This window comes from Vipera berus, assembly GCF_964194415.1.
Source record: "Vipera berus genome assembly, chromosome: 8".
Taxonomy (NCBI): domain Eukaryota; kingdom Metazoa; phylum Chordata; class Lepidosauria; order Squamata; family Viperidae; genus Vipera; species Vipera berus.
In genome coordinates this window covers 20,886,625-20,908,672 of record NC_138211.1, presented here as the reverse complement: position 1 = coordinate 20,908,672, position 22,048 = coordinate 20,886,625, and the positions used below count along the sequence as shown (strand labels likewise).

The 22,048-nt window shown below is 46.4% G+C and overlaps 1 protein-coding gene across 4 annotated transcripts in view; it reads right to left on the bottom strand.

The window, feature by feature from the left end:
* Positions 1-1,041: 1,041 nt before the first annotated feature.
* PLAT (plasminogen activator, tissue type) overlaps positions 1,042-22,048 on the bottom strand; it is a 35,754-nt gene continuing 14,747 nt past the window's right edge. For 2 of the 4 annotated variants that reach the window (XM_081333785.1, XM_081333784.1), the window contains exons 2-14: positions 20,704-20,799; positions 19,230-19,281; positions 17,699-17,830; positions 15,946-16,059; positions 14,548-14,722; positions 13,884-13,975; positions 12,198-12,369; positions 11,720-11,805; positions 9,901-10,090; positions 7,863-8,002; positions 7,544-7,684; positions 5,056-5,204; positions 1,042-3,106 (exon numbers count right to left, since the gene is read on the bottom strand). In XM_081333785.1, coding sequence (XP_081189911.1) covers positions 2,948-3,106; positions 5,056-5,204; positions 7,544-7,684; positions 7,863-8,002; positions 9,901-10,090; positions 11,720-11,805; positions 12,198-12,369; positions 13,884-13,975; positions 14,548-14,722; positions 15,946-16,059; positions 17,699-17,830; positions 19,230-19,281; positions 20,704-20,769 — 1,668 coding nt within the window. In that variant the 5' untranslated portion in view covers positions 20,770-20,799 and the 3' untranslated portion in view covers positions 1,042-2,947. Of the gene's footprint in view, positions 3,107-5,055; positions 5,205-7,543; positions 7,685-7,862; positions 8,003-9,900; positions 10,091-11,719; positions 11,806-12,197; positions 12,370-13,883; positions 13,976-14,547; positions 14,723-15,945; positions 16,060-17,698; positions 17,831-19,229; positions 19,282-20,703; positions 20,800-21,218; positions 21,248-21,430; positions 21,732-22,048 lie in introns of those variants that run through there. The other 2 variants (XM_081333786.1, XM_081333787.1) reach the window with 2 other exon arrangements.

The following is a 22,048-nucleotide window of genomic DNA, read 5'->3' as shown; positions in this document are numbered from 1 at the left end:
GCTTGCCCCACAGAATCGTGGGAACTCCCATCATTGGAGGTTTTCAAGAAGAGACTGGACTGCCACTTGTCTGAGATGGAATAAGGACTCCTGCCATCTGCAGGGGTTGGACTAGGACAGGGGTAGGCAACCTTGGCCCTTTTATGACTCGTGGACTTCAACTCCCAGAATTCCTGAGCCAGCCATGCTGAGGGGAAAGAGAGAGGTTTCCAAGCTGAGCCAGGCTGGCTCAGGAATTCTGAGAGTTGAAGTTGAGACCTCCAAGGTTCCTTCCAACCCTAGGATTCTATTCTAGTGACATTTAGTTTAGCATCGTGCTCTCTTTCCCCCAAATTCCATCCCCCCTCCCACAAGGAACTCCATAATTGCCCAAAGGTCGTTCCAACCTTCCAATGTCTTGCTTTGAGCTTGTAGTTTCAGGAAGAGGTAGGACACTAGTAGCTTCTGACAAGCAAAGTCATTGGGGAAGCTGGATTCACTGAACAACCATATTACTAACTTAAGATTCAGTTAACAACTGTGGCAAGAAAGGTCGTAATCTGGGGCAAAACTCACTTAACATATGTTCCACTTAACAACAGAAAATTTGGGCTCAACTGTGGTCGTACGTCGAGGACTACCTGTACAGGGCTGCAGCACTCAATGACTGACAGAGAGAAAGGGAATTCACGGAGCAGGCTCAGTTCTACTGCAGTTCTATATCAGGAGCAATTTTTACGTAAAAAGAGCATCTTATATAGAGATAAAAACCACACACACACACACACACACACAAATCACATCCATTTCCATTAAAGGCAGCTGGTCTGAACATAAATGTCTTTTACAAGCAGTGATAATATCCCACAAATGTGTATGATGCAGGTAAATAAAGTACTTTATTCGATAATATCATGAAATGCCCAGCTGTGGGCGTTTTACCCCTGCCCCCCCCTACAAATGCCCATGCCATAGTCCAGTAAATCATACATAAACATAGTAGGCAACCTCTGTGTCAGGTATGTTGTGATGCACAATGAGCAAATCGAGGATAACTTCAAGTAACTTAAAATAGTTTAATGCATTAAAACATACAAGAATTCTCAAAAGTGTTCTTGATGAGCAGAAGAGAGCTCTGTCACTGTGCACATTGGGAAATTGGGTTTTCATTTTATACAGAAAATGTGAAATATTTACAGAGTATAAAAATAATCTTTGAAGCTTTATGGAGAGAGGGGTGCCCAAAGTGACTACCGATTCCTCCTTTAAATATATATATAAAAAACCTGTTAGTAATTAATTCTACGATTTGGTTTTCTCCCAAGGATTTCTTCAGTACTTTCCTTAATTTATAGAAAGCAGTTTTTTTAAAATAAAAAATTAACTAGGGGAGGCATATTTGAGGAACCCCCGAGGCCAGCCTAGGATCCTTCTAGTCAGAGTCTCCCAAAGAAGACTAGAGGCAGAGGCCATTCTCAGATGCTGTTGTGACAAATAGAGGTGGTCCTCAACTTACAACAATTAGTTTAGTGACTGAAGTTACAACAGCCCTGAAAAAGCGACTTATGACCGCTTTTCACATGATCATTGCCACATCCCCATGGTCACGTGATCAGATTTTGGAGGTTTGACAACTGGCATGTATTTATGACAGTGGCAGAGTCCCAGGGTCACGTGCTCTTTTGTGACCTTCTGACAAGCAAAGCCACTGGAGAAGCCAGATTCCCTTAACAACCGTGTTAATATCTGGCAGCCAAAAAGGCATGATGAAAATTCTTTAATTTCACAACATATCGACAGATGTAACCATAGTTTCAATTGGGGAAATGTGACAATCTTAGGTAAAGGTAAAGGTTCCCCCGCACATGCATGCTAGTCGTTTCTGACTCTAGGGGCCGGTGCTCATCTCCGTTTCAAAGCCGAAATTTATGACACTTGTCCGAGGACATCTCCGTGGTCATGTGGCCGGCATGACTAGACGCCAAAGGCACACGGAACGCTGTTACCTTCCCACCATAGTGGTCCCTATTTTTCTACTTGCATTTTTACGTGCTTTCAAACTGCTAGGTTGGCAGAAGCTGGGATGAGTAACAGGCGCTCACTGTTATGCGGCACTCGGGATTCGACCCGCCAAACTGCCGACCTTCTGATCGACAAGCTCAGCGTCCTAATCCACTGAGCCACCGTGTCCCTTGTGACAATCCTAGACCAGGCCAAATACAAAAACGCCAGGGAATTTCTAGAAGCCTGGCAAATCCACCCATCCACAGACACACAGACATTAGCAACATCTGCAGACTATGCAAAAGAGGCAGTCAACCAGCCCCAAAGAGAAAAAGACTCCAGCCCCTCAGCATGGATCAGCTCCAAGGTCAACTTCAGACCAACAATCAAGGAAGCAAGACCCCAGTCAAGAAAATGCCACAGAGCCATTAGTAAACAGCCCAACCAGAGAATCCCTAAGACCACCCCCCCCCAGACAGGCAAGACCCCAGCACTCTTTCCTAGCACTGATGATGTTACCTAGTTAGGGTCATGAAACGTCTGCAAGCTCAGAGAGCACCAAGGATCCTTCGTTTCAACCCCCAACTACAAATATTCCCCTTCGTTAATATCTTAACAATTGCAGTGATTCACTTTACAATTGTGGCAAGAAAAGTGGGAACAGGGGGCAGAACTCACTTAACAACCGTCTCGGATTTTGGGCTCTGTTGTGTTCGTAAGTTGAGGACTACCTGTAAGTGTTTGGTCATAGGCCTAGAAATGCTTCTTGGAGGAAAAAAAAAAGCTACTGTTTGCGCCCGGTTCCTAAGCACAGCCGCACAGACCGCAAACTCATCGTTACAGGAGAGAGGCACTGCACAAAGTGTGTGTCCTCCTCCCGAAGAGTAACACCAGCTTCCCAGCCCGGTTTCCAGTGTGTGAGTCCCTGATGCAAGGAGGTCCTGGGAGGAAGCCCAACAGGCTCTCAGTTACGCATGTTCTCCTGGATCCAGTCCAGGTAGTGAACCACTCTTGTGTAAACGGCTGGCGTGTTTTTCACAGCACAGCCCACGCCCCAGCTGATGATACCGATTAACTTCATGCGGCCCTCATTCAGACACACCAGGGGGCCTCCCGAATCGCCCTGCAAGAGGAGAGAAATTGGAGAAGGAGCGGGTGAGAGACAAGTGTTAGACTTCTGGAGAAAAAAGGAGGAACCTGCCCCATTTTACATCGGGGAGGACGGTGTGGAGTTTCCTCCTTTAAATTTCTGGGAGTCTACCTCTGTGAAGATCTGACCTGGAAAGTCAACGCAACCCAGGTGGCTAGAAAGGCCCAACAGAGGCTTCACTTTCTTAGGGTCTTGTGGAAGAACAGGGTAGAACAACGGCTAATGACCCTCTTTTACCGGTCTACTATAGAGAGCGTCCTCTCGTATGGTATTGTGGTTTGGTATGCTGGTCTGACAGCCGCGGACAGGAAAGTATTACAGAGGGTAGTGAGCACAGCAAAAGACATTGTGGGCTGTCTCCTGACACCACTGGATGACATCGCCAGGGCTCGTTGCCTTGGAAGAGTGAGGAAGATTCTCAGGGACGACTCACACCCTGGACGGTATCTCTTTACTCTCCTACCATCCAGTAGGAGATATAGGAATATAGCCAGCCGTACCAACAGGCTGAAGAACAGCTTTTATCCATGGGCTGTTAGGCTTTTAAATGGGACATAATCTTATGCAGAATTGACTTGGGAGGCCGGTGTGTGGTGTAGTTGGTTCACATGGTGTGGTGGGATGGAGGGTTTGCTGTCACTGTGTGTTGGAGGGATAGAGCACGGGGGGAGGCTCAGCTAATCTCAATGTACACATGTTGTACTTTGACAATAAAGGTTTATTATAACAGCTGTCCGTCAGGTTTGGCTTTCTTTTCTGATGGAAAGACCAATCGTGACCATTCCAGGTTACAGTGGTACTTAAGACAGTGACTCATGACCGTTTTTCACACTTTTCGACTGTTGCAGCATCCCCGTGGTCATGTGATCAAAATTTGGACAGCAATAGCAATGGCACTTAGACTTATATACCGCTTCGCAGTGCTTTACAGCCCTCTCTAAGCAGTGTGCAGAGTCAGTGCATTGCCCCCCAACAATCTGGGTCCTCGTTTTGCCAACCTCGGAAGGATGGAGGGCTGAGTCAACTTTGAGCCCGGTGACATTCGAACTGCCAAACTGCTGGCAGCCGGCAGTCAGCGGAAGTAGCCTGCAGTACTGCCTTCTAACCACTGTGCCACCAGAGCTCTTAGTGGCAACTGGCATGTATTTATGACAGTTGTAATGTCCAGGGGTCATGTGATCGCCATTTGCAACCTTCTGACATGTAAAGTCAATTTTTATTTTTATTTTTATTTTAATTCCATTTATATCCCGCCCTTCTCTGAAGACTCAGGGCGGCTTACAAGCTTAGCAGTAGCCTTCATTCTATGCATATGCCTGCTTATTAGGGCTTTCACACACACACCCCAAGCGGCATTATTACAAAGTCAGCTTAATTGCCCCCAACAATCTGGGTCCTCATTTTACCTACCTCGGAAGGATGGAAGGCTGAGTCAACCTTGAGCCTGGTGGGACTCGAACCTGCACTAATTGCAGGCAGCTGGTGTTACTTAAGGAGGCATTAGCCCACTGCTCCACCAAGGCTCTTGGGGAAGCCAGATTCATAGAACAACCATGTTATTAACTAAACAGTTGCAGTGATCCCCTTGACAACTGTGTCAAGAAAGGTGGTAAAATGGGGCAAAATTCACTTAACAACTGTCTTGCTTAACAACAGAAATTTTGGGCTTAATTGTGATCATAAGCTGGAGACTACATTGTGCATTGTGCATGTCTAAAGCATCACATACCTCTTCTTGTTCTGAAAGAGTCACTTCCAGAAATGGCCAATTACCCCAGAACATCTGAATCCACATGTTCCAGGGGGGGAAAGAGAAATTCTGTTCAGTCTTCAACATCCCTGGTACCTGGTTATCTACGCTCAGAAGATGCTGGACCTTCAGACCCATCTTACAAGGTTATTCTTAACATTTTGGATGTTACCTGGCAGGCATCATGAAGGTGTCGGGTATCTCCTGCACACAACATATTCTCGGTGACGGTCCTTTTTGCAAGTCGTGCAGATGTACACAAGCTGTCTGGATAGAGCCTCACATGTCCTTCCTTTAGACGTTCTGAGTGGAAAGGAGAAGCTGCTTGGGAAAAAAAGGAATATTGTGAAGAGAGGCAAAAGGTTCTTCTGGGTCATAAATATTGTGTTTGGGTTCATACAATTCGCTCAGCCTTAATTCTGGGCTCACAAAGTGTAAGCACCTTCACATGATATTGAATGCTCCAAGATACCATATTATGACGATGTAACGGTATACTGTGTGAGACCAAGTCAAGAAAACAACATTTCCCAGAAAATGTTGACCCACAAGTAACTCTTGGAATCTAGTCTAGAGTGCTGTGTGAATGCAGATCTGATTTAACTGAAGCACAGGGCTTCTTTTTGTGGCTTGACTAGGTTGTAAATTGAGGACTACAGGTAAAACCTTGTGCAAGCTTTCCAGCAGCCACGAAGCAAAAGACAAGTATCTTACCCTGTTCAAAACAATACTCTTAATTTTTGCCTCCACTCTCCTAGCATAAACTCAGCATCTGACTAAGAGAATAAATTGAAGTGATTAGACAGAAGGGATTAAAGGACATCTGGCAACATCCAGATAGGGAAGACAGCCTCTGGATTCTGCCATCAGAGAAATTATTCCTCCATGCAAAAAAAGAAGATAAGAAATCCATAAATATAAAAAGGTAGATGCTGTGGAATTGGGCAAAATGTAGATGTACGGCCATGTTCTCCAAGCAGCACCCCCACACCATTGTCCAGATTGCCTTCCACTTTCATAGAGGTGGCAAACATCTGCCTGGAAGGCCAAAGCAAAAATGGCGAGGTACAATAAAGATGTTGTGGGAAAATTCAGTTCTTTTGCATACAAAAAGCTATTGGAGAATCCAATCTGGGTCGGTCACTGGGATCAGAGGTTTTGCTGGAGCTCATCTTCATGGAACTTCTCTCTAGTCGAGCGTGTGCTTGGTGCTGTTCTGTGTGTGGTATTTATATGGGGCCTGTGGTGTGTGGCTTTTTAGATGTTGATTAGAGTGTTGATGGCTGGCTATTAAGTCGTTGGCTGTGGTTTGCTTGTGCTGCCAAGCATTTGCCTTCTAACTATTTGATAAGCTGGTGGTAAACCAACATTCCTGTTGACTGACGAGGGGCCTATTTCCCAGGCTTCCCTGGCTGTTTTTGTGCCTGCTCGTCCAACAATCTTAATAGCTGCAACATTGAAGTATGTCCTTGTTCACTGCAGTGTGAGGCTATCAATGAGTTCGGGTCTCCTCGTCTGACCGCTCACTTGTGTTCTTGCAATCTGGTCGTTCGCTTCCTCCCTGGCTGTCCTATATAGTTACAGGAGCAAGCTCAGAAGACAAAATCTCTGATCCCCAGTGACTGACCCAATTGGATCCTGCATCATTATCCTGGCACACGTAGATTCACCTTCATTCAAAAAAGCTATTGCTCAGTGTTTGAGCTTTGCATCTGGCCGTCTCTGAAGCCCTTTCCCTGAGCACTGGGGCCATGTGAGGCTGAACTGCCACAATCACAGCAGAATGGGAATTCTAGGAGGAGGAGGTTATGACTTGAGGATGTGATGTGCTCCAACAGAAAGCAGATGCCTTTGGTTGTAAACATGGTCTAGCCGTATCAGCTGATTAGCAACTGGATAGGAATGTAAGTCACAGACATGACTGCTGCATCAAATTCAGCAGAAGGAAGCTGTAGAATAACAGATGTCTTTTTTCCACCGTGAATTGACCTAGCTCATTTTCAGCAAAGACCATGACCCACAAGGCTGGTCTCAGAAATTTCTCAACAAGACTCTTTTTCCCCCAAAGCCCAGTATTGCTGGAAACAGACTGGACTTTTTAATGCCTTCTTAAGTAACACCAGCAGCCTGCAATTATTGCAGGTTCGCATCCCACCAGGCTCAAGGTTGACTCAGCCTTCCATCCTTCCGAGGTAGGTAAAATGAGGACCCAGATTGTTGGGGGCAATAAGCTGACTTTGTAATAATGCCGCTTGGGGGGGGGGCAAAAGCCCTAATAAGCAGGTATATACTGTACATAGAATGAAGGCTATTGCTAAGCACATTTAATTTGTGCTTAGATTGTAAGCCACCCTGAGTCTTTGGAGAAGGGCGGGATATAAATGGATTAAAAATAAAAAAATAAAAAAATGTGATTTTTATTTCCCCCTGCCCCCCCCCGAAAAACAGGGGTGTCTAATCTTGGCAACTTTAAGACTTGTGGACTTCAATGCCCAGAATTCCCCACCCAACATGAGAACACCCAGGCCCTCTTTCCAGCACAGGTCAATTCTGCCCTAGAAATCCTGTAATACAATGTCCAGCACTCTGTCTGTCCAGAAGCTTCTGCAGCCAGAATTGTCTTCCAGCCCTCAGTGCTGGTGAAAGCGATCCTCACGTACACATTTCATGCTTGCCGTAGCCGGACACCTCACATTCCGTCCAGTCGGGCAGCTGGAGTCCAGCTTCGGGGAGACAAACGGGACGGACGCTGTCAGTTTCTGTGGCACACTTTTCGGAATGTTGTTTCAACTTCAGCAGGGCTGTCAAAACAGAGAGGAAAGGAGAGAGAGAGAGAAAGGCCCATGAGAACCAGAATTCAGAATAACAAGAGTTGGAAGGACCTTGGAAGGCTTCTAGTCCAACCCCTGTTTGAGCAGGAGATCAGTCAGAAGCTGATCTCCTCCTCCAGGCCGGGAGGGAGGCAGGAAAAAGGCTTACCAATGTCATTATCCAAAGTCCTGGAGTTGTGCTTCTCGTGTGTAATATATCTCTCTACTTGGAAGATCTGTTCTGTGTCTGATGATTTCACACGGAACGTCCGACCCAGGACGACTTTGATGCGTTGGGGGTCAATGCTCCTGTACAGAAAACCACAGGTGAGGGCCAGCTTCCAGGGGCAACCCTCCTTCCCTCCAAAGGCAACTCTCTCCTTTCTCTTCCCAATAGGAACCATGAGCAGAGGGTTGGACTAGAAGACCTCCAAGGTCCCTTCTATGTTCTATGGTGGGAGGGCAGGCAATGGCAGTTGTGAACAGGAGCTCAAAGAGTTTAGTTCAGGAGAGGACAAACTCCTTGGAGAAGGGCCTGTGTTCAGTACTGGCTATACTTCATGAAAAATCTGAGTCTACCCAAAAAGTGAGAAAGGGGAAGGACTGCCCCAAAATGTCCATTCCCCAAAATGACACCCCAGGGGGACCTGTGTGAGCCCAAAGGCATTGCTGAAAACAGAGGATGATGACGCTGGTCCTTGGCTTCAGAGCAGGAGAGAGAGGATTTTTTTTGCCTCTTTCTTTTATTTAAACCTGGCAACTTTAAAACCTGTGTCCTTCAATCCCCAGTATTCTCCAGCCAGCATGTTTGAAGTCTCTTCCTGTAGGCTGAACTTACTTTGCATGGCTGGCTGGGGAATTCTGGGAACTGAAGTCTACAGGTCTAAAAGTTGCCGAGGCTGAACACCCCTGTTTTAAACCCAACATTTAAAAAAAAAAGTCAGGTGAAGCTGACAGGATGCTATGAGTACAGGGAAGGAGACACCAACATCTATGGACACCCTGTTGCCTTAGTTCAAATCCTAGTCTGGTCTGATACGCACATGAGAGCGCCTCCCGCCACATCCTCCCACATCCTATTGTGAAAATGGGGAGAGCCAAGGCTGGATCAAAGAGTGTTGTGAATAACTGCAGTATCGTTAGTGTTTTGTGTCTTGGAATGAATGCACTGTGTAAATCCAGCCACTAGATGTATCCAAACAACACACAAAGCCCCAAAAATGTGGCTTTGCTTCTTTGTGACATAATATACAGGATAGCTTAACAGTCATGGGTTGGAAAGCAGGGTGAATGGATTAGTATCCTATTCACATCCAGCCCAATTTTTCTTTACTCAATAAATTACAGTTAAGCCAACTAGGATTGCTAGACCTTGGCTGCAAGACTCCCAACAGCAAAAAGAGAAAACGCTCAATGTTTGACATCCATTGACTGCTCGGGTTTTTACAGCTGTTGAGTGAAAAGAGTTTCCATAATGTGTAAACCCAGCCCACTGTGGTTGCAACAAACCATGGCTTATATAAACCATGGTTTGGTGCGATAAGTCAACAGACAATATCTCTGCAGAATATTTGGGTGGGAACAAGCATCAATGTCTCTGCAGTTGATCCAGGAGGGCTTTTTAATGTTCTAAGGAAGTGACACCCTGCAGTCAAATGCGCCTACACAGCCCAGCACATCCTCCTCTGTTCTGTGTACTTTCCAGGGTATGTATGTATGTATGTATGTATGTATTAAACCAATTGCCTGCCTCTCTAATCACAGGTTTGAAAGATCCTTGCAATATTTTGACAAGGCAAATGCAAAAACTGGGGAGGTTCCAGAGTTGGGGGTCGATGGAGGTGCTTGCAAACTCTTGGGCAGCTTTAAATCATGGTCAGAAGGAAAGGGGGGGGAATGCAACTTGCTTTGGCACCCCTAATCATTCCACAGCTTTCTGGGACATAGTCTGCCCCTTGTGAAGATTTTGCAAGGAGAAGAAACTTTAACTTTCTGGCATGCAAGCGAAGGTCCCAGATCAGTTCCTTGGCTTAGAGTCACAGGGAAAGAGCCAGAATCCCTGCAAACAGCTGTGAACACTGAGCAAGACAAAGGATCTTGGTTAGAGGGTTTGGTCCTCTGTGCCTGAAGCAAAAATTCTCCTCTGCTATCAAGGAATTTGCTTACTAGCCAAAGTCTAGAGAGTGAGTCACAGGCTGATTTCTTACCCTTTTGGAAAGCAGTGAGCAGCTGAAAGGACCCAGCAGGAATTGATGAGGATCCCACCACACTGATAACCTTCTACACCTCGGTTGGTCACAAAAATGCCCGCCTGCCACGGGTGGGACTCAATATATGAATATGCACCTCCTTTGATCTGGATCTCAGCCACTTTGTGCTTCCTCAATCCACAAGTGGCTGCATATGGGAAGGAAGAAGCCAAGGAATAAGATTTAGATGTGACAAAGCAGTGAAAATCAACATCTGTTTACAATCACTCTAGAAGCCTGGCATTTGGACAAATTAGCCATCAGTAGACACATAAACAACAGCTACATACTGTGCAAGAGAGACAATCAACTGTCAAAAAGGGAAGAAGAAGACCAAAACACCTCTACACCAGCAATCAGCACCCAGGTGAGCATAGATTAACTCCAAGCCTAACATCAACAATCAAGAAGTAAACAATACCCCAATCAAAGAACTGCCAAACAAGCTATCAGTAAACAGCCCAACCAAAGAAGCTGTAAGACCAGCCGCACCGACACTGACAGGGCAAGCCCACAGAATATCAAACCCCACTCTTTACTAGTTTGGGTAATGAAATGTCTGAAGAAAAGCTCACAGAGCACCAAGGACCCCTAATTACAGCCACTCTGGATGAGGGAGAGAGGGAGCAACACCAACAAGGGTTTCAGAGATCACCGTTGGGCCTTTTGCTGTGGCTTGCTCATCATGTCAAACACTGGTAGAGATCCTGGATGAAGTCCTGTCCTGAAGTGATTCCCTGGTTGAGTTCACACAACTGGCTAAATCTGGGAGCACAGTTGTTCTGTTCACAAAACATGTCAGGTCTGAGTAAATCAATCACAGGAGGTGGCCTAGCTCCACAAGACGCTTGACCACAAACTCCATTGAACCTAGCCCTGGATATTGTGCAAATTCAGCCTCTACAGGCAGAACATACAGTCCAGATTATACATGGTATAATATATCATGTTATATAGCACATTGTGAGAAAAATCACATTAGAACTAAGGAGAAATTTCCTGACAGTTGGAACAATTAATCAGTGCAACAACTTGCTTTCCAGGAGTTGTGGGTGCTCCATCACTGAAGGTTGTTAAGAAGAGACTGGACAGCCATTTGGCTGGAATGGTATAGGGCAGGGGTAGGCAACCTTGGCTCTTTTATGACTGGTGGACTTCAACTCCCAGAATTCCTGGGAGAGGTTTCCAAGCTGAGCCATGCTGGCTCAGGAATTCTGGGAGTTGAAGTCCACGAGTCACAAAAGAGCCCAGGTTGCCTACCCTTGGTATAGGGACTCCCGCCATGGGCCCGAGCTTGGACTACAAGACCTCCAAGGTCTCTTCCCATCCTATTATTCTGTTCTATGTTCTAAATCTAGGAAATCCTGCATGCTGCTCCTCTCACGTTGTTCCCAGCCACCAAAGGAATGCTTTCTCCTCTAACCTGTAGTGATTGGAGTTCTCCCAGAGAGATTCCTCCATGGCCTTTCCTAGCTCCAATTCCCACACTCCTTGGAAGAGGCACCGATAACAAGTAATGGGATATTTTTATAGGGTGTCTAAGACTTGTCGCACGCTCCACAGAGGCTGGATGTAGTCAGTATAAGATGGGTAGACTGTAGGCTGCAAAATGTTGCTTAGCTGCTATTTCCCATTTTGCTCATGCCAGGAGGGAGTGTTAGGAATTGTGGTTCACCAACATCTTGAGGACCATTAGTTCTCCATTCCCAGCATCAGGTTTTGGGCATAATCGCTGTGAAGAAGAGTCTCCGATAAATCAGAGAAAGGACCCACTTACAGCAGGTTGGCACGTCACAATGTTCCCATTTTGTCACACCGTTCTTGAATATATGGCACCATGGCTGAGTGTCATTGTCAGGATTCCTGTAACACACAAGAAGTGGGGAGGTTGGGAAGGCTGTAATCCCCAGTGGTTAAGTAAATCACTGCGGTTGTTAAATTAGTAAGACGATTCTTAAGTGAATCTGGCTTCCCCATTGACTTTGCTTGTCAGAAGGTTGCAAAAGGGGATCGCGTGACCCCAGGATACTGCAACCGTCGTAAGTACATGCCAGTTGCCAAGCGTTCAAATAAGTCAAAGAAATATCTCCAGGTTTCAAACTCAGGGCAAGGCAGAACCACCACCACCCGGCCCAAACCTCACCCACTGTGGCCATCCTGCTGCCAAAGAATATTCAACAGAGATTCCATCATTCAAAGCCCACTTAGTTGAGTTGGGCAGCTATAGAAATTGAATAAATACATTTCTGGTTCACCTGCAGTAGTTGTGGCTGCTGAGGCCTAGTTGATGGGCATTGGGATGAAAGGCGTTGTAAACTTTCTGGTCAAGGATGTGGGAGTCCCATCTCAGACAGGTCACCCCAGATGCTGTTTGGTGATGGCTGCCCCGATAGTCAGTGCCTCTTCCCAAAACACAGGAATGTTTTTCTTTGGCAAACGATAGGAAAAAGGGATAGGTTTGATAGAGAAAGTCCCATTTTATCGTTCATTAGCTTGGAGACCCCCTTCTATTGATGTTGGGGAGTATTGCCCCAGGCTGAATATAGGGAAAGATCCGGTCAGATGCAAGCCACCAGATACACACATGTAGAGTTCAAGCAAACTAATATATTCTGCCAATAATACAGGAATCTCCCCAGATTGGTAGCCTTCGCTTGGGGATAATGTTCCATGGAGCTTAGGGGATCTCAGCTGTGAATCTTTTATGATTCCAGGCTAGTTCCCATCTTGAGCCTTCTTCCCTGCCTGGCTGGGCACTTCCCAACAGGTCCCCCGCTGAAGTAGGGGCCAATACTTGAATGATGAGAGGGATCCTAACTCTTCATACAAAGCAGCAAAATACATTTGTTAAAATATAATCTTGGAGAGATTATTATAGTGATGGGTGTCTGGGCAACCATAAAGCCCTGAAATGTTCAATTTGCCCACTGCTAGAGCAAAAGCATCTGGAGACAATGCACATCTTTTCAACAGGGATGTTTAGTAAGCAACTACAAACTGCCCAGAAAGTTATCAAGTTGGCCTGATATTATAGTAAAATGCTAATTAAAAAAAGGTAAAGGTTTCCCCTGTCCAGTCATGTCCAACTCCAGGGTACAATGCTCATCTCTATTTTCTAGCCAAGCGTTGTCCGAAGATGCTTCTAGGGTGATGTGGCCAGTATGACTATACACAGAAAGCTGTTACTTTCCCACCAAAGTGGTACCTATTTATCTACTCACATTTACATGCTTTCAAACTGCTAGGTGGGCAGGAGCTGGAGCTAGTGACTGGAGCTCACCCCATCATGCAGTCTCAAACTGCCAAACTTCCAGTTGACCAGCCAGGCCAACTGGAAGTTTGGCACCAAACAAATACAGAGCACTACATGTGTATGGGTATGCATCTGTATGCAGACATGCATACATATATACAAATACAGATATATGCAGTGCTTTTTTAGTAAAAGAAAAAGGTGCCGGAACACACACATGTCATACAACCCGCCTTGCCTACCCTACAAGGTTCCATCCAAAAAAGGTGCCGGAACTCCGTTCTGAGCGTTCTATGAGAAAAAAAGCCCTGGATATATGTAAATATATGTATAAATAAATTACAACAGGGTTTTTTTGGAGTTGGGAAAAAAGAGCCATATAAGTCCTAAAACAGGTCCGTCTGAAAATTCCAAAGTTCCCCAACCTGCCCAGCCTATATATGTATCATGAGCCATATTATACCTCTCCACTCATGACCACCAATTATTTAGTAAGCCATGAATAAATAAACCACAAAATGGAACCTCATCCAAATCTGGGTTTGCAGTTCCAGAAGAGAAATGGGGAAAAAAGAACTGCTTGTTTTGAAATGATAAAGCTCGGAGTAACAAATCCCACTTTTAGCCAGCTTAGGAACTGCATCCTCTTGACTTTTTCAGTAAACAACAATAAAGGGTTTGAACTTACGGTTGGCACAGGATGTAATGCTGCAATATTCCCAGACGTACGTATTTTTTTTAAAGACATGGCACCAGGGTTTTGAGCTTTTGTCTGGATTTCTAAAGAAGACAATGATAGAATATTCAGGAGGGAGGGAGGGAGGGAGGGAGGATCCTGGAATTAATAATGCATACGAAAGTTATTCATAAGGAATACGCCTAAGAAAACAGAATATCCTGGTGTTGTATCATTTCCACTAGCTTCCAAGGCTGCTCTTTTCTTAATTAAAACAGTTTTACTAATCTCTAAACCTGTTCATAGAGATTTATCTTAGCATTTTTCTGTCCAACGTATTTAATTCCAAGGATACATTTTTGTCCGCAGCAGCTCACACTTAGTACTTTTTAATAAGACTTGTTCATCAGAAAAGATGCTACCAAACTCCCGATTTTTGGCTCTTGTAGAGCAGCGTTTCTCAACCAAGGCAACTTTAAACTCTGCACACTTCAACTCCCAGAATCCCTCAGCCAGCCATGGAACTCGAGGAGCTGCAGAGTGGCCTGAAGTCCTCACAGCTTAATGTTCAAGACGGAGAAATACAGCTATAAAATAACTCAGTTCCCCTCCAAAGTGTGCATGATACGAGGAAGGAGAAGTCAGACAAAGCAAGTAACTGGATTCAACTTCTTACCGGCAGTAATTGTGATCACCAAGCCCCCGCAGCAAGGCATCTGGACGACCTGCGTGGAATCTCTTAAAGCGCAAGGCTTTGGTCTTCCAGTTCACACATTCTGCACCACTCTCCGTTGTGCTCCATGTCCCCCTGTATGTGTCCCCTATATCCTGGTAACACACAGCTCTGGTATCTGAAAAGGGGGAGAAGAAACATTCCCCTGAGTCTCTTCCAAACTGCCTCTGGAGACGTCTCCATGCGACTTCTGGAGCCAGGGCAGGAAACTAGACCAAAGAGCAGGGGTCTCCAAACTTGGCAACTTTCAAGACTTGTGGACTTCAACTCCCAAAATTCCTATGCCAGCATAGCTGTAGAACAGCATTTCTCAATCTCGGCAACTTTTAAGATGGGTGGGTGTCAACTCTCAACCGTGCTTGAGCGGAACTCTGGGAGTTGACGTCCGCACATTTTAAGATGGCCAAGGTTGAGGAGCACAGCCGTAGAGCATGCATGAATCTGATCCCACTCTGCAATTTTCCTTGCTTTTTAAAGCATGTCTCCCCTGAAAGGAAGCAATAGATTCGCAGTTGGAGTCTGAAGTAGATCCTCCTCCTTCTTCTCTTGAAGGCTAGCACCAACAACTGGTAGAACATTGTGGCTGCGGACAGACTACACCTTGGATTTCTACAAGCTCTTCATGCTTGGTCCCTTTTAATTGTTGAAATTGGATCTGATCTGGAGCAGGCAGCTGCTATTATATGTATTTACACTGAGTGCTGCACATATAGAAATGGTGTCTGCAAAGCTAGAGCGGGGGGGGGGGGGGACCACAGCAGGGCTGTGGTCTTCCTACAGTGCGTCTTCCTAGATGGGTCACTGTAGGAGATGACCAGGCTGAGCCCGAGGGAGGGGTCATGCACATCATCAATCTCAAGTCCCTTCACGCCCACAAGAGATCTACGTCCAGCCCACCTTGAATTCCATTGACCCTTATCCATGGCTAATTTGCTTTGACCATTAATACTTCAGATCCTTGTTGAAAGGGTTAGCATGCAATAAACTTTTATATTCATTTGAACTGCCTGAACCAACTGCTGGTGGAGCTCCGGATGGCACCGGATCTCCGCTCCTTCCGGTGCAGGTTAAAGACCCATTTATTCGAACAAGCTGGCCTGGCCTGATGGGGGAATGTCTGGGTTTTTATGGTTTTTTATATTTGATTGTTTTAATTGGGCAATGTATTTAATCTTTTTTTTAACTTTTGTATCGCTATTTATATGCCCTGTTCACCGCCCTGAGTCCTTCGGGAGAAGGGCGGTATAAAAATCCAATAAATGAAATGAAATGAAATGAAATCTCCTGATTTCCTGCACCCAACACACCCCCCGTCAGTTCACGCTCCTGTCACATACTCACCAATTTCACAGAACTTGCCCGAGAAGCCTGGGGGGCAGAAGCACATGAAAAGGTTGGGGGAGTACAAGGCTTGCTGGCAGCGGCCCCCGTGGAGGCAAAGTGGCTTTATGCAGCCTGTGGGACAGAAAACAACAGCCCCTCAATTTCCCCCTTCCGTGGCTCTGCTGTCTTCCCTTCCTTGGGGAAAGGAGGAGAACCGTTACGCAAAGGCAGAACGGCTGCTTTCATGTGCAGAGAAGCTTTCCTTCCAGTCCACTTTCCAGCCATTCCCACTACAAAGGATTGCAAAGAACAGCTGCTGGAAATGGTTTTCTCCCAGCTCAACCTCCTTCCAGCTTAAACTGCACTGGGGGGCCCCACCTTAACTGGTCCAGCATTTTGACTTTTGCAAACTGCTCCTTCCTACTTGTGCATTTCCCTTCTGCAAGCAAGCTGGTTTCTTTCTGCAACCTTCCCATCTACTCTAGACAGCCAGTTAGCGGCAAGGATCAAGGTGCCAGACCAGGATCTAGGAGACTGTGAGTTCTAGTCTTCCTTTATGCACAAAAACTGTCTGGAAGACCATGGGCCAGTTCATCCTTCTCAGTCCAGGGTGGGGTAGTGGGCAAAAGGGTTGGACTAAATGTGGGGAGACCCAGGATCTATTCTTCTCTCTCCCCAGAAGTTCTTTCCCAATGTGGGATAATGATGAAGTGCTGGAATGGGGCAGGAAGTCCTGGGTTCTGGACACCAACAAACTACATAGAATCACAGGGCTGGAAGGGACCTTGGAGGTCTTCTAGTCCAACCCCTGCCACAAGCAGAAGACTTTATTGCATCCTGGACTATTGGTTGTCCAAACTTTTCTTGAAGACCTCCACTGATGGAGTACCCACAACTCCAGGAGGCCAACTGTTCTGTTGTTCTCTTTAACAAGCTTCCACCCATTGGTTCTTGTCCTGCCCTCAGGTGCTCTGGAGAATAAGTCAACTCCCTCTTCTGTGTGACTCTCTTCAAGGATTGGAAAATGGCTACCATGTCCTTCTTAATCCTTCTCTTCGTTAGTACCTAGTTCCCTTTAGCATTCATCCTATGGGTTAGCTTCCAGCCCCTTAATCATCTTTGTTGCTCTTCTCTGCACTCTTTCAAGGGTCTCAGCGTCTTTTTTTGTATTGTGTCGACCAGAACTGGACATAGTATTTCAAGTGTGGTCTTACCAGTGTGGTATAAAGCAGTATCATCACTTCTTGTGGACTCGATGCTGTCACCCTGTTGATACAACCTAGGACTGCACTGGCTTTTTTTTTTTTTTGGCAGCTGCCGCACACTGCTGGCTCATACTTGAATGGCGGTTTACTAGGACAGGTAGATCCCTCTCACAGTTGCTATGTTAGAGCCAATTACCACCTATTCTGTACCTGCCCATTTTTTTCCTTTTTTTCCCTGCCTAAGTGCAGGACCTTAGACTTTTCACCCCTGAATTGCAGTTCTTTTGACAGTGTCCAGGGTTCAGGTCTGTCAAGATCCTTCTGGAATTTGAGTTTATCTCCCAAAATGTTACCAGTTTAGCAAGCTGGCTCCTACTTAAGTGGTGGTCCACTAGGATGCCACTAGGAGACCACGGAAACCCTTTTGGAGACTGTGGGCCTCCCCCTCCCGCTCAGCCCAACGGAATTGGTACTGTGAAAAATACAGGACGATGAAGTGTACAAAATCAAGGTGGCTTAGAAACCTAACAAATCAATGCCATTTGTAGGCCCCACCTGGAACTCACCTTTGACAGGTACTGCATGGCAGAAGATGCCACTGTTCTCACACCGACAATATTCCGTTCTCCCTTTGACTCGGCGGAGCCAACTCTCCTTCTGATTGTAGGTCTGTTTGGTGACTGGGTCTCTGCATTTGGCTGTAATCAAAAGACAGGAAGTCCTCCCCAGTTTCGATGGCAGGGCACCAGTTCCGCCTTTCCCTTCACCATTGTGTGCGTACAGCACAGAACAATCTACAGCCTGGATCAACTCTCCTCCTCCGAGCCTCGTTTTGCCCCCAAGAGGAGGACTTTTCTCCTTCCAAAGATTTGGCAAGCCCCTCAAACCTCGTCAGACAAGCGTTCTCTGCAGCGCCAGTTCACAAGCTATTTGTTTGTTTGGGCAGTAGAAGCTGCTTTGATAAAGCTGAGTGAACAATTGTGTGCTTTTCCTGCATTTATCCCGCCGCAATTGATGTGGCTTTATTATTGGGATGGTTTATTATATTAGGTTTGTTTTTATGGTATTTCGTACAGCAGCCTGGCGCTCTGTGAGGAAAGGCAGTTAAACACTTATTTTAACATAAAAGAAAGAAGGGCGTGCCGTATCTGAAAGCAACACTGTCAGGTTAGTCTGTAGGCACAAAGCCTGGCTGACCCCTAGCCCTCTTTTTCAAAATGTGTGAATCTCCTGGCTCTCTTGAGGAGCCCTAAGAATCTTCCCAAACATCTTGTAGAGGCACAGAAGCCACAGAGAGAGAGAACTGGGTTTCGACTCCTGTTTTGGAGAATCCATGCAGATATTTGCAAATGTACTGAACTCACATTCCCGCCTCCCAACATTTACTCTTTGGGCACTCCATCCCTTGGGCCATCAGCCGCCTTCTTCCTATTTAGAATATAAAGGTAAAGGTAAAGGTTCCCCCGCACATGCGTGCTAGTCGTTTCTGACTCTAGGGGCCGGTGCTCATCTCCGTTTCAAAGCCGAAGAGCCAGCCCTTGTCCGAGGACGTCTCTGTGGTCATGTGGCCGGCATGACTAGACGCCAAAGGCGCACGGAACGCTGTTACCTTCCCACCGTAGTGGTCCCTATTTTTCTACTTGCATTTTTATGTGCTTTCGAACTGCTAGGTTGGCAGAAGCTGGGACGAGTAACAGGCGCTCACTCTGCTACGCGGAACTCGGGATTCGACCCGCCAAACTGCCGACCTTCTGATCGACAAGCTCAGCATCCTAACCCACTGAGCCACCGCGTCACAGCTTCTGCCAACCTACTCTATATTTAGAATATAGAATAATAAATAGAGTTGGAAGGGACCTTGGAGGTCTTCTCATCCAACTCCCTTCTCAAGGCAGGAGCCTTCTGCCATCCCAGTCAAACGGCTGCCCAGTTCTCTTCTTGAAAACCTCCCAATTCCAGGAGGCCAGCTGTGCCACTTGTTAACTGTCAGGACATTTCTCTTCAGTTGCAGGTTGGGTCTCTTTAAGGAGCTTGTCTGGGAGGCAGAGGGTTGCAGTGGAAAACATCCATAGCCTCCTCCTCCAATGGGCACCTTACCTCTTCTTAGCTGACCTTCTCGGCCACTGGGGGTAACACGGACAAACAGTTCCTAGAGAGAGAGAAGGAACAACCAGAATCATCAAGAATAGAAAGTTGATTAGACCCCCAAGGTTTAGGAAAGGGGGAACCTTGGACTATCTTCTTCCCCTGCTCAAGCAGGGGACCCTAGACCATTTCAAACAAAAGATTGTCCAATCTCTTCTTGAAAACCTCCAGTGACGAGCAGCCACGACTTTTGAAGGCAAGCTGTTCCACTGATTAATGGTTCTCATTAACCTTTTCTCATAGTACTACTCATTACCATGGTTCTCATCATTCTTAGGACAACTTGCTTGAGTCTTTGGAAGAATCGTGTTTCGTAAACCATGGTGTGCATAGGCCAGGGGTGTCAAACTGCCGGCCCACAGGCCGGACGCATCATCCGGAAGCTGCGCCCACTCCATTGCCGGCAATGGCAAAACCGTCCCGATTACGTTGCGTGACTTCACGGGACGTCGCGAGTTTGACATGTCTGCCATAGGCTGTGTATGTGCATCACAACGCGCGACATGCAAAACCCCAGTGCAAGCCATGCTTTTTTGTGCAGATGCACAAGAGGGACAGAGTTTGCACGAGGACACCATGGGCTCCACCTTCGGATAATGGCCCTACCTTCACCATCCTTTTCCTTGGATGCTACAGTTTAGAGAAACAATTAGTGAATGAAAAAGAAATGAAGGCAGGTTTTTTATTCTAATAGTGGAAATGCTAAGAGTGAAAAGCGGCAGGCATATTTCATCCACACCTGACATTAAAAAGCTGAGATGATAGCGGTTTTCCAGTACTTGAGGGGCTGTCCCAAAGAAGAGGTCAACCTCTTCTCCAAAGCCCCTGAAGGGAGAACAAGAAGCAACGGATGAAAACTTATCAAGGAGAGAAGCAGCCTAGAATTAGGGAGAAATTTCCTACCAGTGAGAACAATTAACCAGTGGAACAGCTTGCCTCTGGAAGTTGTGGGTGCTCCATCAGTGGAGGCGTTTAAGAAGAGAATGGATAACCATCTGTCTGAAAAATTATAGGGTTTCCTCCTTGAGCAGGGGGTTGGACTGGCAGACCTCCAAGGTCCCTTCCACCTCTGTTTTTTGATTCGGCTATTCTGTTAAGAGCCTTCCTTTTTAGAAAGCTGTTTGTGATTGGACTTTGATCCAGCTCAGAGTTTTGCTGAACTGGATAATTCTCTCATCATTCTTCCTTTTGTGTCTTTCGAAGGTCTAAGCCGGCATGCAGAAAAGATCTTACTTCTCAGCTTTGTGAACTTGGCAGTGAGCCGTTTTGTTCCAAGAACCAAGTAAATATCCTTTTGATCAATGACACCACTCCAGCCAAGCTTGGGAAACAAACCCCATCTGTTTTCTGATGAGTCCATAAAACCGCACTCAGCTGCCCAGCAAAGCCAGAGAAAAACACACCGATGGGCGCGCTGGCCTCTTACCTGGCACTGAAGCACGGTGATGGCTCCTGCCAGGAGGAGGAAGAGAAGAGTCTGTCTCAGGCCCATTTTATTCCCTTTCAGCAAGCAAGGAAACCCCTGAAAGACAACCAAGGAGAGATGTTAGCATAAGGAGGCGATGCGAAGGGCGCAGATTCAATGCAAAAGTCTCAGAGCTTCATTTGCAAGGCGGGGAGCCGGGGGGGGGGGGGAGGGCAAGCAAACACACATAAGCCAGAGGCATAATGGGAACAGATGGCTGGGGGAGGATTTCTCCTTAGTCAGCTAAAGATTGAGCAGCGGCAGCTGCACAACAGCACCACGGATACCCGTTTAAGGCAGCTAGGCTGATCTGCTCGTGCAGCTTATCTCCATCCCATAATATTGCCCCAGATCTGCTGCTTCCTTTCTGATCCCTGCCTCCGAGTGTTGAAAGTAGCTTCTTTGGCCTGAAAAGGGGGTTGTGGTTTTGGCTTTCTGTTGGTCTGGGTAACTGGGCCTTCACTTCTGTGACTCACTCATTTCAGCCATCACAGACTTCCAAGGTCTTTAAGGCAGCTCCCAAAACTAAACCTTTTCTGGTCTTGGAGGAGCACGGGGCCAAACCTGGACTGTCCCACCGTCTTCAGGTCACTGCAGTAGTTGCCCAGGGCAAACTTTATCTTTCCTCATGCTCAGTTTGAAAATCATCTTCTGTAGAAATCCTCTTACAGTTTTGTACGGTACGTACCAAGGTGTAATCAAGCCACACACGCCTAAGAAATGTTAAGTTGCTGGGACCAACTGGGAAGCAGAGGGACGGCAGATAAATGAGTCACTTAGCCAGAAACTAAAACAGAGAAAGAGATACATGTTTTGGGTTCAGATAAGAATGGCCTTCGAGCAAAAGTAAACTAAGTGTCAATTAACAAATTTCAGAGCTTCCAAAAAGTCAAAAACGAGGAGGGGGAAGAACGGTCACAGGGTTTTGAATTCCCCATTGTTCAACATCAAAGGTGCAAAGTTATCTGGATGAAGCTGCGACTGGTCTGAATGACTTCCAATGGCTGTTCACCAAAAAGGAGAGTGGATGAAGCCAGGACAAACATTAACGTGGAATTAACCACCTATAAGGTAGGCTCTATTGAGAGTGGTGTGGTGGCCTAGTGGTGAAGACTCTCGCTTCCCACTCAGAAGGTTGAGAGTTCAATCCTAGGTAGTGACCGATGTTTTTGTCTCCTAGGGCGCAAAGAAAAAAAATATCTGCTGCCAACTCTGCATGGCATCAGGAAGGGCATCCGGCCAGTAAACGCTCAGCTTCATCCAGTTGCTCTGACTCTGCCCCGAATTAAGGGATTACAGGGTCATA